Source organism: Hibiscus syriacus, unplaced genomic scaffold (genome assembly GCF_006381635.1).
Source record: "Hibiscus syriacus cultivar Baekdansim isolate YM2019G1 unplaced genomic scaffold, ASM638163v2 tig00005929_pilon, whole genome shotgun sequence".
Classification (NCBI taxonomy): domain Eukaryota; kingdom Viridiplantae; phylum Streptophyta; class Magnoliopsida; order Malvales; family Malvaceae; genus Hibiscus; species Hibiscus syriacus.
In genome coordinates, this window is record NW_024062071.1 from 356,018 (window position 1) to 372,612 (window position 16,595).

At 36.9% G+C, this 16,595-nt stretch overlaps 1 protein-coding gene across 1 annotated transcript; it reads left to right on the forward strand.

Annotated features, from left to right (window-relative positions):
- The first annotated feature begins 1,849 nt into the window (after positions 1-1,849).
- Positions 1,850-16,294, forward strand: LOC120200152 (peroxisomal acyl-coenzyme A oxidase 1-like). Its single transcript, XM_039201059.1, has 14 exons — positions 1,850-2,051; positions 4,969-5,077; positions 5,172-5,233; positions 12,101-12,310; positions 12,555-12,642; positions 12,721-12,883; positions 13,332-13,530; positions 13,748-13,945; positions 14,191-14,322; positions 14,654-14,774; positions 14,973-15,083; positions 15,324-15,393; positions 15,631-15,814; positions 15,916-16,294. Exons 1-14 carry the CDS (start codon positions 1,914-1,916, stop codon positions 16,123-16,125), a joined length of 1,995 nt encoding a protein of 664 aa, XP_039056990.1. The 5' UTR covers positions 1,850-1,913; the 3' UTR covers positions 16,126-16,294.
- Positions 16,295-16,595: the final 301 nt, after the last annotated feature.

Genomic DNA, 16,595 nt, shown 5'->3' on the forward strand with positions numbered 1-16,595 from the left:
AAGTAATTTACTGGTTTGCTCTGTTGGGCCAAAAGAACCTATTTGTAACGGTAATAATTGGAACCCAAGAAAAAAATCCAATTGGCCCGTTATCTTTATAATAGTCATTAACGAAACTTCACAGTCTAAATTGAGATGGAATAATAGACTTAACTACCAAAATGAATATCATAGGAAGACAATTACAATCCAGGACTAAAAATAGTATATTTATCATATATTTCATGTGAAATATGTGTTTAATACCTAAACTATCAGTTTTGATATGTTTTAGTACCTAAACTTTTAATTTTTACAAAACCGTATATAAAGTTTAGTCCGTGTTTCATTTTAGTATTACTGCTCAAAATTCAATGTTAATGTTTGAAAAATATTGAAAGTTTAGGTACTAAAATGGATAAAATTTAATAGTTTACGTACTAAACACATTAAGTTTTAATGGTGGTTACTAAAATGAAATAAAAACTAAACTTTAAACATGATTTTGAAAAAAATAAAAGTTTGGATACTAAAACAATAAAATTGATAGTTTAAGTACTAAATATGCAGTTTACCCTATTTTCTATTTATAAAAAAATAGGCATAATTGAACGGAAATCGGAATCATCGCATATTCCCAAATTCAATTATTAGTGTTCAAATTCATATATATATATATATATTATGTTCAAACTTCTCGGTCGCCAAATTCCGATATTTTTGGGTAAACTATGTTAGAAGTCTCTAAAGTCTAAAACTGCTTTTAAATAAGTTTTTTGATTATTGAACTTTTTAAAATTATAAAATAATTATTAAATTTATCAAATTATTATAAGATAATCACCGTGATATTTTTACGATCATAAAGTTTGAAAATATTATTGATAATTTTATAATAATTTGATAAAATGAATGATCATTTTGTAACGTTACAATGGTTCTTTTATAATTTTTTAAACTTTAATTATCAGAAAGATTATTTGAGTATAGTCTAGAGACCTATTATATAATTTACCCTATAAACTTTTTGGGATTGATATGTTAAATTTCAAAATTAACAGGGACTTAAAGAGTATGTAAACAAAAATATTTAAGCAAACCAACTATAACTTTAAAATTTTGGACCAAAATATTAATTTTTTTCAAAAATACAAGGATTAAAATGTCACTTTTTGTCGTATATGGATTAAAATGAGCTTTTATGTATAATCAAGGGACTAAAATATCTGTGGATAAATTACAAATTTGGTAACTAAACTTTACTATCTCTCCTATTTCACTCACTATACTTTAAATCTTTTTAATTTCTAAACTAAACTTAATACATTGGTTTATTTGGTCACTCGATGGTTAAATAGTTAATGGCGTTTAAATGAGTTGCTATATAAATGCAAAACGTTATCGTATTGGTGAAATTTTAATTTTTTTTAAAAAATGTAGTTTTTAATACCGTTAACTATTTAACGAAGGAGTGACAAAAAAAGAGAGGGAGTAGAGTTCAGTAAAAAAAAACTTAATGTATTAAGTTTAGTGAAAAAATTAAAAACTTTTGAAGTTTATTGAGTAAAATAGGAGAAAGAGTAAAGTTTATCGATGAAATTTGTTATTTACCCAATGTCTTTTATATTAGAAGGAGTAAAATGAATTTTAAGAATACCCATAATATAATTGTTGACGAAAATCACATGTTTTTAATGGCCGGTCCGAAGAAAACAAAAAGGAAAAAAATATTGCTTTCAGACCATCGGATAGGTGGAACAATTCAACGACACTCGTCAGTGTTTATCCGAATACTACGCGGCAAACAAAGTTCTACTGTATATATCCACTTTCCGCTGCTCTTAGGTTTCCTTGCTCTTTTTTCCTTTCCCTTTTCGAAATCAGAATACGAATTTGTTATCTTTCAAGTTTTGATTTGGATCGTGAAACAACAAATGGAGGCGTTGGATTACCACGCTGAAGAGAGGAGAAAGGCGGAGTTTGATGTCGAAGAGATGAAGATCGTTTGGGCTGGTTCGCGTAAAGCCTATGAGATCTCCGATCGAGTTGCTCGTCTCGTCGCTAGTGATCCGGTGATTTGTTTTTTCCCCTTTTGATTTCTTCTTAACAGCACACCTACGAGAATTTTGTGTTTTGATTTATTTTGTTGCTGGTAGCTGATCTGTTTGTTTTCCTTTTGCTTTCTGTTAGTTTGGTTATTTTGTTTTCTAGAAAGTTATCGAAAGGAACTGGAATGCTAATTCAAGTTTCAGCGTAAATTCAATTATTTGAAATATATTAGGGGGCGTTATAATAACAGCAATATTCTTTTTCGTAATTGTATTCCATGATTGATTCACAGAAAATAATATGATTATAAAATATAATTATTTAAAATAATCTCTAACTTATTGAAAATAGATGTTATACATAAAAAATAATGTCATTGTCGAGTGATCATAATATTATTCATTCATATTATATTATATATATATATTTTTTGGATAAGAAATTTATATTCCATCAAGAAAAAACAGACATGCTACTACAATCAACAAGTTACCTCAAAACAAACCCCAATTCAAACATAACTGCCTGTTAACATCATCAATCCTAGGCTTGCCATATCTACTCAACTTAACTCTAACAACTAACTTTATACTATTAACAAGAGCATCAACCGAGCGAGATGAGCGTCTAAAGAGCCTGTGATTACGCTCTTCCCAGACCGAATACAACAGACCAGTCCAAGCGAGCCTCAAGATTCGAATTATGAGGGATTTGCCTTTCAAGTTTGCTATCAGCCAATTGAAAAGATCCTCCCAGTTGGTCAGAGTATAACAAACACCACAGGAAGTTAGAACAATATCCCAAACTTCCTTTGCAAAACAACATTCAACAAAAAGGTGATCACGAGATTCAGAACTAGAGGCACACAGACCACAAACATTATCAATAGCCAAGCCGAACCGAACAAGCCGATCTTTAGTAGGCAGCCTATCGAGGATAACCATCCACGAAATAAGAGAGAACTTGGGAATATGGGCAGGAAACCAGATCAGCTTGTGCCAGTTAACCTTCACCCTACAATCCCTGATATTGTCCCAGATCCAATTACCTCTAATAAGGCTCCAGTTCACACAAGGAAGGAATAATCGGCGAGCCTCCTCGTGCAGACTCAGCAGTTTGCTCAGGATCCAGCTGAAGTGGGCTTTGCACTCTACATCCCAATATCTAACTGCTTTGAAGCAGTATTCTTTGATCCAGGCGATCCAAAGTGAACCTTCATTAGCCAATATGTTTCTTACAAGGAGCAAGCAACATGTTTTATTCCAGACCACAAGACTTCTAAGGCCCAAGCCACCCTCAGACTTCAAGGAGCAGATCTGGCTCCAACTCACTCGAGCTCCTTTTGCTGAAGAATCACTGCCCTTCCAGAAAAAACGCATACAAAGGCGTTCAATATCCTTAATAATTCCCTTAGGCAATACCACCTGTCTACTCCAATAGTTAAACATGCTGAACAGAACAGTTTTAATCAATTGGAGTCTACCACCATAACTCAGGTTCTTGTTAGACCAGTGCCTAAGCTTATCCTTAATCTTTATCAGAAGTGCCTCACAATCTTTACCAGAGAGCTTGCGGGTCACCAGAGGCACCCCAAGATACCTCACAGGAAGCTGTCCCAATTTGAAACCAGTAACCAAACTGATTTGCTCCAATTCAGACGCATTCAACCCACAAACATAGAATTCAGTCTTCTGTGCATTCAACTTGAGGCCAGACAGCTCATAAAACCTGTCTAGAGTGCTTTGGACTCCCAACACAGCATCCAAAGAGCCATGACAAAAAACAAGCAGATCATCCGCAAAGCAAAGATGAGTGAGGGAAATTCTTCTACACTTAGGGTGAAACTTAAAAATACCATATTTGGCAGCAGCATCTAAGAGAGAGGACAGAACATTCATGGCAATAACAAATAGGTAAGGAGATAAAGGATCCCCTTGCCTAATCCCCCTAGCTCCTCTGAAATACCCCACCAAGCTACCATTTAAAGAGAGAGAGAAAATAGGGGTAGTAATGCAAGCCTTAATCCAATTACAAAAAATATCAGGGAGCCCCATAGCAGCAAGAACACTCAACAAGAAGCCCCAACTAACAGAATCAAAAGCCTTCTGTAAATCAATTTTAATTGCACATCTAGGAGAAAGACTCTTCCTAGAGTAGCCCTTAACAATTTCCTGGGCTAGCAAGGTGTTGTCAATAATGCTTCTACCCTTGACAAAGGCTGATTGACTAAGAGATATCATACCAGGAAAGTAAGGGGCAAGTCTGTTAACTAAGATTCTGGTGATAGTTTTATAAACTACTGAACAACAAGAAATAGGTCTGAATTCCTTAGCAAGGCAAGCATTAAGAGATTTAAAAATATGTTGCTTATGAAAATTATTTAAAAATATAAGTTTAATATATTAATTATATATATTAAATATTTTTTCTCAAAAGTTAGTATAAATATTAAAATATTTCTATTAATTTTCATTCAAATATTTATAATTTAATATTAAAGTTTAATTAAAAAAATATATCACAATGATAATTTAATAAAATATAAACAATATTCTTATAGTAATGTTATATTCTAGTAATATTATTTTAAAAAATAATTATACATCTCGTAAACCAAATGCCCCTTATTATTTTACTGTTACGGGGATTCGTTAACTTTTTTTAGATAACTTATTTTTTCTGTTTGGTTCCCGGGAGCGTGTGAGAAAAGATTGAAGCTAAAGTTTGGATTTTGGTTAACTGTTGTATATTGGTTTGAATTTAACAATAATAGGCATTATTGGAATAGTGAAATGAAGAAAGATATGTTTTACAATGGTTCTTTTCACCTGTTGAACTGACTGTTTAACATTTTGTCTGTGCCAGTGATCTTGTTATTCTCTCTTTTATATTGATATTTTTAATTCCGTTCTTTAATAATCATGTTGCAATTTTCTGTAGGTATTTCGAAAGGATAATAGAACTATGCTATCAAGGAAGGAATTGTTTAAAGATACTTTGAAGAAAGCTGCTCATGCGTGGAAGCGAATAATTGAGCTTCGCCTCTCTGGTTTGTTTTCAGCTGCGTTTCTCTTCTTCTTCTTCTAAATTGACTTTCCCCCTTTGACATCTGATTTTAATGCTAAGTAACTTTCTTACAACAGAAGAAGAGGCCAGTAAGTTAAGGTTTTTTGTGGATCAGCCTGTTTTCACAGATCTTCACTTTGTAAGTCGTATTTTTTTTTTTTTTTGATAGGAATTGTAGGCCTCATTAAAAACCCCCTTCTTGATTAAGGAACTTATAATGAGTTCCTTCATCAGAGGAAGGAGGAAAAGAGTGCCTTAAACTTCATTAATGATAATACCTAAGATTACAACAAGAAGAAGCCCCTTACAACAATTTGAAAAACCCATAATAAAATACCCCTAAGATACACTGAAATTAGCCAATGGCAGATTTAGCCATCCCATCAGCCTCAATATTGGCTGCCCTAGCAACCCATCTAATAACACCCTCAACTTCTTTTAGCTTGATAGTTATGTTCCTTACAAGACTGACAAAAATCTGAGGGCAGAAAGTTCCATTCTTAACCCAATCCACGGCCAATTTGCAGTCTGATTCTAACAATAGACGACCATTAATACCTCCTTTCACTGAATCAAAGAAAATTAAGCCCTTCTGAATAGCCCTTAGCTCCATCATAATAGGTGGACCTGGACCCGTGGCCTCCTTAAAAGATCCTAGAATAAGACCTTCCTCATCTCTTAGAATACCCGCAACTCCACTGCTGTTCCAATCCGAATTTGTAGCAGCATCCACATTCAATTTTACAAAGCCCTTAGGAGGGGGGGACCAAGGAACTGTAGTAACCATCGATTTGTTGAGAGGGAAGCATGAATCCCCAAGAGACGGGTCCCCGATTAGAGAATCCATTGAAATACCAGAATCTGCAAACTTAGCTGAGAACCAAGATGCAAGTCGTACTCTTGCTAAGAAAAATAGATTAAGATGGTCAAACTTCCCTCTATCAAAAACAATATCATTTCTTACCTTCCAAACAGTCCAAATAATAACGGCAGGAATGAACTTCCAAATGGTAGACCTAGGATTAAGATCTTCCCAATCTTGAAGAAACTTCTGCGCATTTGTATGAAAAACCACAAAAAGACTCCAATACTGCACAAATTTGTTCCAAAGTGACCACACAACTGAACACGAGAAAAATAAGTGAGAAGAAGATTCAACCTCCAAATTACATAAAGGACAAGAAGGATCTGTTATACCCGTAACCCCTCTCTTAACCAATTCAGACCTCACTGGCAGTTTTTGAAGAACTACCTGCCACATGAATACCTCAACTCTTGGTGGCACCAGACCTTTCCACACAAATTTCTTCCAATCATAATCCTCCTTCTGAGCCAAAGAACAAGTCTTCACACATGAATTAGCAGAATAGACACCAATTCCGTTTCCTTTCCAAATCAGACCATCGATTGCCTCTTTAGACAGATAAAAATTAGAAATGATAGCCATCAGGTTAGCCCACTGTTCAAATTCCCAATCGGCTAAGCTTCTCCTCAACTGAATATTCCAGATCCATCCCAAAGAGCTGAACTCGCCAAATTCAATCAGTTTTCCAAGCTGGTTTGTAGAGATTGCGAACAACCTCGGAAAAGAAACCTTAAGAGGACAGTCCATTGCCCATTTGTCCTGCCAAAACTGAATAAATTGACCATTCCCAACTTCTAGTCTGAACATGCTGCGACAATAGCAACCAAAAGAGTCTTCTTTAAAATAAGAATTCACCACCGAGCTCCAAATCCAAGAAGCTTGAGCTGGGATTTTGCGATTGAACAATAAAGAAAAAGGATCAATATTGTATTTTGAACAGATCATTCTCCTCCAAACAGCATCCTTGTCATTTGCAAATCTCCAAGACCATTTCCCCAATAGTGCCCTGTTCATATTGCTAATATTTAACACTCCTAAACCACCAGCCTCCTTTGGCTTACACACGTTAAGCCAACTAACCCAATGAATCTTATTTTCTCCGCTCCTCCTCCCCATAAGAACTTAGACATGATTGAGTTGAGTTTAGAAGTTACGGATGATGGAATTTTGAATATAGACAAGTAGTAAGTAGGAAGAGAACAGAGAACCGATTTAATCAAAACTAGTCTCCCTGCCAAGGAAAGGGTGGCAGCTTTCCAACCTGCTAGTTTGTTGTTAAATTTTGAAACAACTGGATCCCAAAGAGCGATTGAATTCCGTGTTGCACCAAGAGGCAAACCTAGATAGTCAGAAGGAAATTTCCCCACTGCACATCCAATAGACGACGCCCACTCCTCCACCTCCTCTGTAGCCGTATTAACACCAAATAGCTTGCTTTTCTTAAGATTCAACTTCAGACCAGACATAACTTCAAACACTCTTAAGACCCTTTTAACATTTGAAATTTCCATTTTCGAAGCCCCACAGAAAATAATTAGGTCGTCTGCAAATTGCAGATGAGATAAGTTGAAAGCAGTCTCATTCCTCCCAATATGCAGACCAGAAAACAGTCCATCAGAGACGGCCTTTAAGAGCAAAACATTTAGGAGTTCCCCAACTAAGTTAAAAAGCAAGGGCGAAAGAGAACAGCCCTGGCGGAGACCCCTAGCCATAGGAAATTCCTGAGAAGGTACCCCATTTATCAATACTGAAATAGAAGCAGTAGTAACACATTGTTTTATCCAACTTCTCCATTTAGAACCGAAACCCATTTTCTCCATAACCTTAAAAAGAATAGACCAATCCACAGTGTCGTAAGCCCTTCTAAAATCCACTTTAAACACACAACCTTTAAGTCCCTTTTTCCTCCAGAAATCAATCCCCTCATTGGCTATAAGAGAACAATCCAGAATTTGCCGACCTGGAATGAAAGCAAACTGCATAGGGCTTATTACATCGGAAATGCAATTCCTTAATCTCCTCGAAAGACATTTTGAGAGGATCTTGTACAAACCTCCTACAAGGCTTATAGGTCTATAGTCATCTAATCCACCAATATTGGCCACCTTGGGGATAAGAGTAATGAAAGTATGATTTACTCCATGTTCCCAATCTTTCCCTAAATAAAAGTTATGAAAGAATTTCAGAATATCAACCTTAAGAACAACCCAAAATTTCTTGAAGAAGCCCATATTAAAACCATCCGGGCCGGGAGCTTTGTTGCTATCACATGATTGTAGAGTCTCCCATATTTCTTCCTCCGTGAATTCTTTTTCCAGAATATTACTTTGCTCCACTGAAATTTTTGAAAAATTCATCTTCATATCTTCTACTTCCAAAGTAGAACTAGAGTTGTAAATTCCAAAAAATGGTCTTTGACACAAGCTTTGATGACAGATGGATCTTGGGTTATCCCTCCATTGACATTCAAAGCATACATGGAATTCCTCTTTCTCCTAATCAACGCACAAGTATGAAAAAATCTTGTATTGCGGTCCCCTTCTTCCACCCATCTAGCTCTCGACTTTTGAAACCATATCTGTTCTTCAATCTTATACAACCTCCATAATTCTGATCTCATATTGTTCAAATCTGATCCTCTGTCCCAACCATATGTACCTTGCCTCTGCTGCTGGTTTACCTCTTCCAAATGAATCCTCTTTTCTAAATCTGTAATCTCTACAGAAGGAAAATGGTCTCTATTCCCCACCCATTGTTTGATCGACAGTTTAGTAGATTTCAGGATAGATAGAATTCCTGCTTTCCTCTGATCAGACTTGCATTCTTTAACAGTAGACTCTACTAAGTTCTGGAAACCGTCCTCTTCCATCAAATAATTAAAGAGTTTGAAAGGTTTCTTCCCCCAACTGACCCCCTCATTCTCCAGAAAAACAGCATTATGATCTGACACTGACCTTGGCAGCAAGTATTGTGTAACATCAGGAAATGCTTCTAGGAAATGAACATCAACGAGGAACCTGTCCAGTCTAACATAGGTGGGTAAATCCTGGTTGTTACACCACGTGAATCTGCCCCCATGTAAAGGTAAATCGATTAACCCTGTATGTTGCAGAAACTGGCTGAAAATCCTTATTGAACTTCTGTTTGGAGCTCTCCCCACCTTTTCCTCTTCAGAGAGATGCACATTAAAATCACCTCCCACACATAAAGGGATATTCAGTCCACAAATAAAAACAGCTAACTCTTCAAAGAAGCTTGCTTTCTCTTCTTCAATACTAGGCCCATAAACATTAATAAAACCACACCTAAACTGTGAAGTTCGAAACTTTCCAAAAACTGCAATAAACCTTCTGTTTATAATAAGATTGTCAACTTCAAAAGAGCACTCATCCCAGCAACTCAATAGCCCTCCAGCAGAACCCACTGCTGGAGATTCTGCAAAGCCTTGAAGAGTATTCAAACCACTTCTCCTTAAAAATTGTCTCTGAACCTTCTCCACTTTAGTTTCTTGCAAAAGAAGAAAAATAGGACGTCTCTTTAAAACTAGATTTTGAACAGCTCTGTGTTTTTCCTTCCTTCCCAAGCCCCTAACGTTCCACGTAATGATGGCTAATTGAAACTTCATCATGATTCCAATAAGTAATAGAAAACCCAATAAGCACCGAAAATCAGACCAGCCTCAACTCCTCCTCCAACTTTATTATTTTCTCCAAAAAGGCTGATTTCCCACCCTTGAAAGACACACCCAATCTATTACTAATTTCCCAAGTAGCTAGAGCTTCCTCCAAAAGAACAGCAAAATCTGAAGAAGAAACTGTTTCAATGCTAACTTGGTCCAAAGCAAGTCTGGTCAACAATCTTTTGGCTCTTCTATTAGAAGACTTAGAGTTGAAAGAATAACTATCTCCTTGTAAGTGCCACCCTTCACCCATACTTTCCAAACTGTTATCAACAACATGCCTTTCCAAAGTAAGCCCCGTACAGCCTTCCAAATTAGGTTCTGCAACTGCACTGACCAGCAGAACTGAGTTAGTATCCAAAATCTTCCCATTTGGGCTCTCTAGAGATTCCTCTTCTCGAGGAACAACAATTTCATCTTTCTCTAACCAATGTCTTCTCTCCCTGGATCTCTTATAGACCCTTTTGAAGCTAATACTTCTTCTCTTTTCCAATGGTTCACTCTTTGTAGACAATGGAGAGTTGGATCGCTCAAGCGTTCTTCCCCTGGAAATCTTACTTCCAGAACATAGAATGTAGTCAATCGGCTTTTCCTCTAAATTTGATTCCAATCCTCTAGAACACTTTCTCAAACCAGAAAGTGGCAGACCTCCATTGTTATCTTCCTCTAAGTTTGCAGATTCAACCAGAAACTGCTTCTGGTCCATTTTCCCAAATTTATCCAGCTTAACAAGAGGCCCAGCTGGAATAATTTTAAGAGGTGGAGAACCAAGTGGCCCATTATCTGATGATTGGGCTATAGACCCATCAGCCGAAAAATTTGAAAATCTGCATCCCAAACCCGCGTATTCACCATAATTGTTATTCCCAAGCTCCTGACACGCTGACTTCACACCATTAATGCCTTTCCCAACTTTGTTAATCGTTGGGAGTTGAAATTCCTCACCAACTCCAAACAAACCCGTGTTAGTTCCTTGGTCAAACCAAATATCTACCTTTTGTCTGCTGTTTTCTTCTGAACGTTCAGCACTTTCCATGCTATTTGACAGACTGTCTCCAGAAAGTTTCTCTCCAAATTTTCTCTCATCGGAGCCTCCCACCGGCGACTTGTTAAAGGAAACTGAAGAATACTCAAGCACCGAACCCAGCTTAATCTTGACTTTGAACGACCTTCCATAGGATCCAATAGTTATCTCCTCAGGGACATCATAAGGGCTGGCCACCCTAACCAAAATCTTCACCATCGATAGGTCTGTTCTGTTGACTGTATCTTCATGAATCTCTTCCATCAATCCCCACTTTCCTACTACCCGTTCCAAAAAGGAATTTTGCCAACATAACAATGGAACCCCAAACAGATGTACGAGGCAAAAAGCCATTGGAACACCATCATCGTTCAATAAAAGTGCCAATCTATCAAACCAGAAAAATAACTCATCCTTTTTCTCTAGCCATGCATCCATCATTTCTTCCGTCGACTTAAATATAATAACACAAGAATTCCAGACATAACCCCATCTGGAAATCTGGACATCAAAACCTTCATTAACTAAGGCCTTCTGGACTAATTCGAACTCAAAAGAATGTTTGATGATCCCCGTTAATGATCTCTTCACCCAACTGGAGCTCTCTGACGGAATATGCATTTCCCAACTATTTTTTATACCTTTCCTCCTGTTGAAACCATCGATCGACCGATCCCTATGGTCCGATGCATTGCTCTTCAATCTATCAGACAGTAAGGCCTCCTTGTAAGATCTTGTATCTCTTACACTCCTGTTAATAACACCTTTCTCTTTGGACCTTGAATGATCTTCTGTGTTCGACCTTGAAGGCAACATCATGGAAGTATTGTTCCCGACTGACCTCACCCTAGCATCCTTGTATCTTGCAGTACCCACTGAAATCCTCCAACCATCAATCATCGAACCATTCAGTTTGGCTATCGCCCTTTTTAGACTTTCCTCATTGCCAAAATGCACAAAAGCAAAAGTAAAGAATTTGTATTTCGGATTCCTTGTTTCTCTGGGAATGAACACTCTGACTACCGGACCGTGAGATGAAAACAACTCCCTTAACTCTCGTCGAGACACTCGTTTACTGAGGTGATCAACGAACGCCGTCCAAACATTCTCTGAAGAAACTTTCCCTCTCAATTTTTCTCTCTCTACGTCACTATCTCTCTCCATGATGTATGTAAGTCGTATTTTGCTTTTCTTGTTTCTAAGCTTCACAAGTAAGTGTAAGTGTGCCCGTACAGAAAAAAAGAAAAGAAAATGTATGTGCTACTTCAATGCTCAGTAATATATAGGAAAGAGTAACATAACTTCGCTAACTTCGTCAATTACCTAAATGTAATATAGAATGATGATTTCTTTTTTTCTTCTCCTTTCTGGGTTTGAATTATTTATGAAAAGGTCATTAAAGTGTTTTCTTAACCTCCTATGTATATTTTGTTGACAGGGAATGTTTATTCCTGCTATTAAAGGAAGTGGATCTGAGGAGCAGAAAGCGAAGTGGCTTCCAGTGGCATCTAAGATGCAAATTATTGGATGCTATGCACAAACTGAGCTTGGTCATGGCTCCAATGTACAAGGGCTTGAGACTACTGCAACATTTGATCCTCAAACTGATGAATTTGTCATTCATAGTCCCACATTGACCTCCAGTAAAGTGAGTAAATTGTTAACAAGTTAGGTACATCATTCTATGAAATATATCACATGAGGTGCTTCATTTGTCATTCTTAATTCTTTTTGGCTGGGGCTCCCTCTATTCCTTTCTCCTCTACTTCTTGTGTTAAAGTGTAGATTTCATATAGGTGCTATACATTCTTTGTGAGAGGATTTAATCTTAAATCGATCTTAATGTATTTTCTTGATATAATGCTCTCTAATTTGGTTTTTGTCATTTATAGTGGTGGCCTGGGGGATTGGGTAAAGTATCCACACATGCTGTGGTTTATGCTCGTCTTATAACAGATGGACAAGACCATGGAGTTCATGGTAAGTGTGAAATGCATAAATTTATTTTGCTTGTATTAATATATTAATTCAAAATTTCCTCTTCCTTTTTTTCCTCAGGTTTTATTGTCCAGTTGCGTAGTTTGGATGATCACTCACCTCTACCTGGCATAACAGTTGGTGATATTGGAATGAAATTTGGAAGTGGGGCATATAACAGCATGGACAATGGTGTTCTGAAATTCGATCATGTGCGTATTCCAAGGGACCAAATGCTAATGGGGTTTGTTCTCTAACCATGCCTCCGTGTGTTTGTCTCTTTGGTCTGCTACTTTTTTTCTGAAGGCTAATGTTTCATCTGTCATTTGAGTTTATGTTGCCTATCTTGTAGAGGGATTTAAGGTAACCGATAAGTTCAAATTTTCGTGTTGGGAAGTATCTTCTAACTATGTTTTTCCTGGATTATCCTGTAATGAGCATATATCTTGTATTCTTGTGTCAATTATAAAGATGCAAAAGTCTCTGATACTTTACTGAACCCTACAGGGGTTTTAGACTGCTTAGAAATGTAAAATTTATAAAACTTTCCTCGATGGAAGAAGAAAACCATCTTAAAAAGAAGCCAAAAACATATAAATTATAACCTAATTGAACTTTCACTCCGATAGCATGATTTTCTTGGATAAACACGTTGACTGTTCTGAAGTTTGCTTTTTCTTTTTCCTCTCCAGTGTTTCACAGGTTACAAGAGAAGGGAAATATATGCAATCTGATGTTCCTCGTCAGCTGGTTTATGGTACAATGGTCTATGTCCGTCAAACAATTGTAGCTTCTGCTTCTTCTGCCTTATCAAGGGCAGTTTGTATTGCAACAAGGTATAGTGCTGTTCGTAGACAATTTGGATCGCAGAATGGTGGTCCAGAGACCCAGGTACCAATGTCTTTGTATCTTATACTCGTTTACATGTTTCAATTATGGGTCATTGTATACTACTACTTTTTCTGATAACTTCTAATAGCTTTCTGTTTCCCGTACAAACTTTTCGATAATTGTGTTCAAGGGTCTGTGATATGCAGCTGCTGAATTTTCAGAATTTATTTTAAATGTACTAAAGGCTGATGCACATCTAATGCCTTTACATTTTCAGGTGATTGACTACAAAACACAGCAAAATAGACTCTTTCCTTTGCTTGCTTCTGCCTATGCTTTCAGATTCGTTGGTGAGTGGCTGAAATGGCTGTATACTGATGTGACCCAAAGATTGCAAGCCAATGATTTTTCCACACTACCCGAGGTTCATGCATGTACAGCGGGGTTAAAGTCTATTACTACTTCTGCAACTGCAGTATGTCACTTAAATAATCTTCACCACTCTTCCTTCTAAGCATATTGAACGTTTTGCTGTTTCTCAGTATATTTTGATTGTCCAATTATTTTTGATGGTATTGTTCTGACGGCCGTACTGATCTCTCTTTACTTTTAAATGTTTGGTATTCATTAGAATACAACTATCAATAAAGTCAGTTTTAGTTTTTCTTTTGATTTATTTTTTGGATGCTTTTAGCTTGACTGAAATAAATATGGTTTCAGGATGCAATTGAAGAATGCCGAAAATTATGTGGTGGTCATGGTTATCTGTCTAGCAGTGGGCTCCCTGAGTTATTTGCAGTTTATGTCCCTGCCTGTACTTACGAAGGTGACAATGTTGTGCTGCTTCTACAGGTACGTCAAATTAGAAATATAACCACTTCTACTTTATCATCTTCATTTTGTACTTTGGAAGGGGGAGGAATTCTAATGTTCTAATGGAGACCTAAAACCGTGTATAGTGTAGTATGTTTGTCTATTTATTTTGGTGAATCTTCGAGTTCAATATCATATTAACTAGTACTTCTGGTGTTTCTTGGTATCTTATGATGAGGGAATGAATCTATAGTATATAACACATGAAAGGGAAACCTTGACTGAAATTAGGGAAATTTTCTTAGATATAATGTTGACAATGATGCCGGGTTAGCATCGACTGACAATTTAAGTGGAAATGTTTCTTTAGGTTGGAAGGTTTCTGGTGAAGACCGTTTCCCAGCTGGGGTCTGGAAAGAAGCCTGTCGGGACAATAGCTTACATGGGACGAGCAGAACACCTCTTGCAATGCCGGTGTGAAGTTCAAAGGGGTATGTGTTATGCGTATTTACTTTTCAAGTTCTCATGTCTTGGAAGTTTCGAGATTATTTTAGTCTCATCTACAAGCTGTTGCCAACTTATAGACCTGTTTACATGTTAATTTTAATCAGTGCTCATTGCCATTGACAAATTATTATCGTTCACCCAAATCGTAATATACTAATTTCATTTCATACGTTGCCTTGCAGCTGAGGACTGGCTAAAGCCGCACGTAATTGTGGAGGCATTTGAAGCGAGAGCTGCCAGGATGGCTGTTGCCTGTGCAAAAAACCTCGACAATTTTCCAAACCAAGAAGATGGTACGTCCACTCTAACATTCATTTTTATCCGAACATTTTTAACTTGACATATTACTCTACCGAGTAAACTCGTGCATGGTCCACTAGCAGGTAGTCATGCTTTACTTACCGTAAAATTTTGGGTACTTCGAATCATAAAACTTTATCAATGCTACAAAGCAAAGTGCAGTAGCCTCCATGTTGAAGTTGTTGCATCCATAATTTCGATGTGCTTACGTGTTTCCCTTTGTTTGTCTTCAGGTTTTGCTGAACTCTCAGCTGATTTGGCCGAGGCTGCTGTTGCTCATTGTCAGTTAATCGTTGTTTCCCAGTAAGCTTCTCCGGTCTTATCCACTCGGATGTTGGATAAAAAATTCGTACCTAAAAATGTTTCTTATATATTGCTCTCCTCCGTGTAATGTTGTATCAAATGATTGGTTCTAGTTCCTGCAATTTTAAATTTCATGGCAATTTTTAAGTAATTGGCTGGTGAAACCGAATGAGATGCGGCTATTCTCGATCGTTTCTATTGTTTACCGAAAAGTTCTCTGAGAAACTTGTTTTTCAGGTTCATTGAGAAACTGCAACAAGACATACCCGGAAAGGGAGTGAAAAAACAGTTGGAGATCCTATGCAATGTGTATGCTTTAAGTCTATTACACAAACATCTTGGCGACTTTGTCGCCTCCGGCTGCATTACACCGGAGCAAGGTGCACTGGCAAATGAACAACTGAGATCTTTGTACTCCCAGGTCTGTTTCGTTTACCCGAGTTATATACTTTACATGGTGCTTTTGTTTGAAAAACAGTTGCAATTCACAAATTTTGACCTCTCTCTCTCTCTCTCTCTCAGGTTCGTCCGAATGCTATCGCGCTTGTCGATGCATTCAACTACACCGACCACTACCTTGGCTCGGTTCTCGGTCGCTATGATGGAAACGTGTATCCAAAACTCTACGAGGAAGCATGGAAGGATCCTCTGAACGAAACGGTCGTGCCCGATGGATACCACGACTACATTCGACCGATATTGAAGCAACACATTCGGGTGGCAAGACTCTAGAAAAACAGATCAAGTTACCATACTGTTAAATCATATATTTGGTTATGAATGAATGAAGTGCAGAGATATTGGCCCCTCGAAAGAGGGTTGCCTGGATCACTGCTGCTTGGTCTGTGTACGATTTCTTGGATAATGGCTTTGATTATTTATCTACTTCAATTCGTAGTCATTCAATATTATTAGATCTTTAAACAAAGTCTAATTTTGTTGGATTTGTTCTTTTCCATTCACAATATTTTAATTTCAACATTAAATGAACATCAAGTTTATTGTTATTTGATTCAACATGTATTATTAATGCATTTAGTGATTTTAGTGATAAAAATTATTTCTTTTACAGATTTATATTCGAATAGATACATCCCCAGGATACATAATTGTTGTATATATATTGTCTTTATAGGTAGGTTATTCAATGAATATTTTTTAATTTAATTTCATTCTACTCAAATTGAGTCCTGTTTTTAATT

Coding starts and splice junctions, on each gene's coding strand:
- LOC120200152 (XM_039201059.1), top strand. CDS start 1,914: ATGGAGGCGTTGGATTACCACGCTGAAGAGAGGAGAAAGGCGGAGTTT. Junction 14,775..14,972: donor CCGGTGTGAAGTTCAAAGGG/GTATGTGTTATG, acceptor GTTGCCTTGCAG/CTGAGGACTGGCTAAAGCCG. Junction 15,394..15,630: donor CAGTTAATCGTTGTTTCCCA/GTAAGCTTCTCC, acceptor CTTGTTTTTCAG/GTTCATTGAGAAACTGCAAC.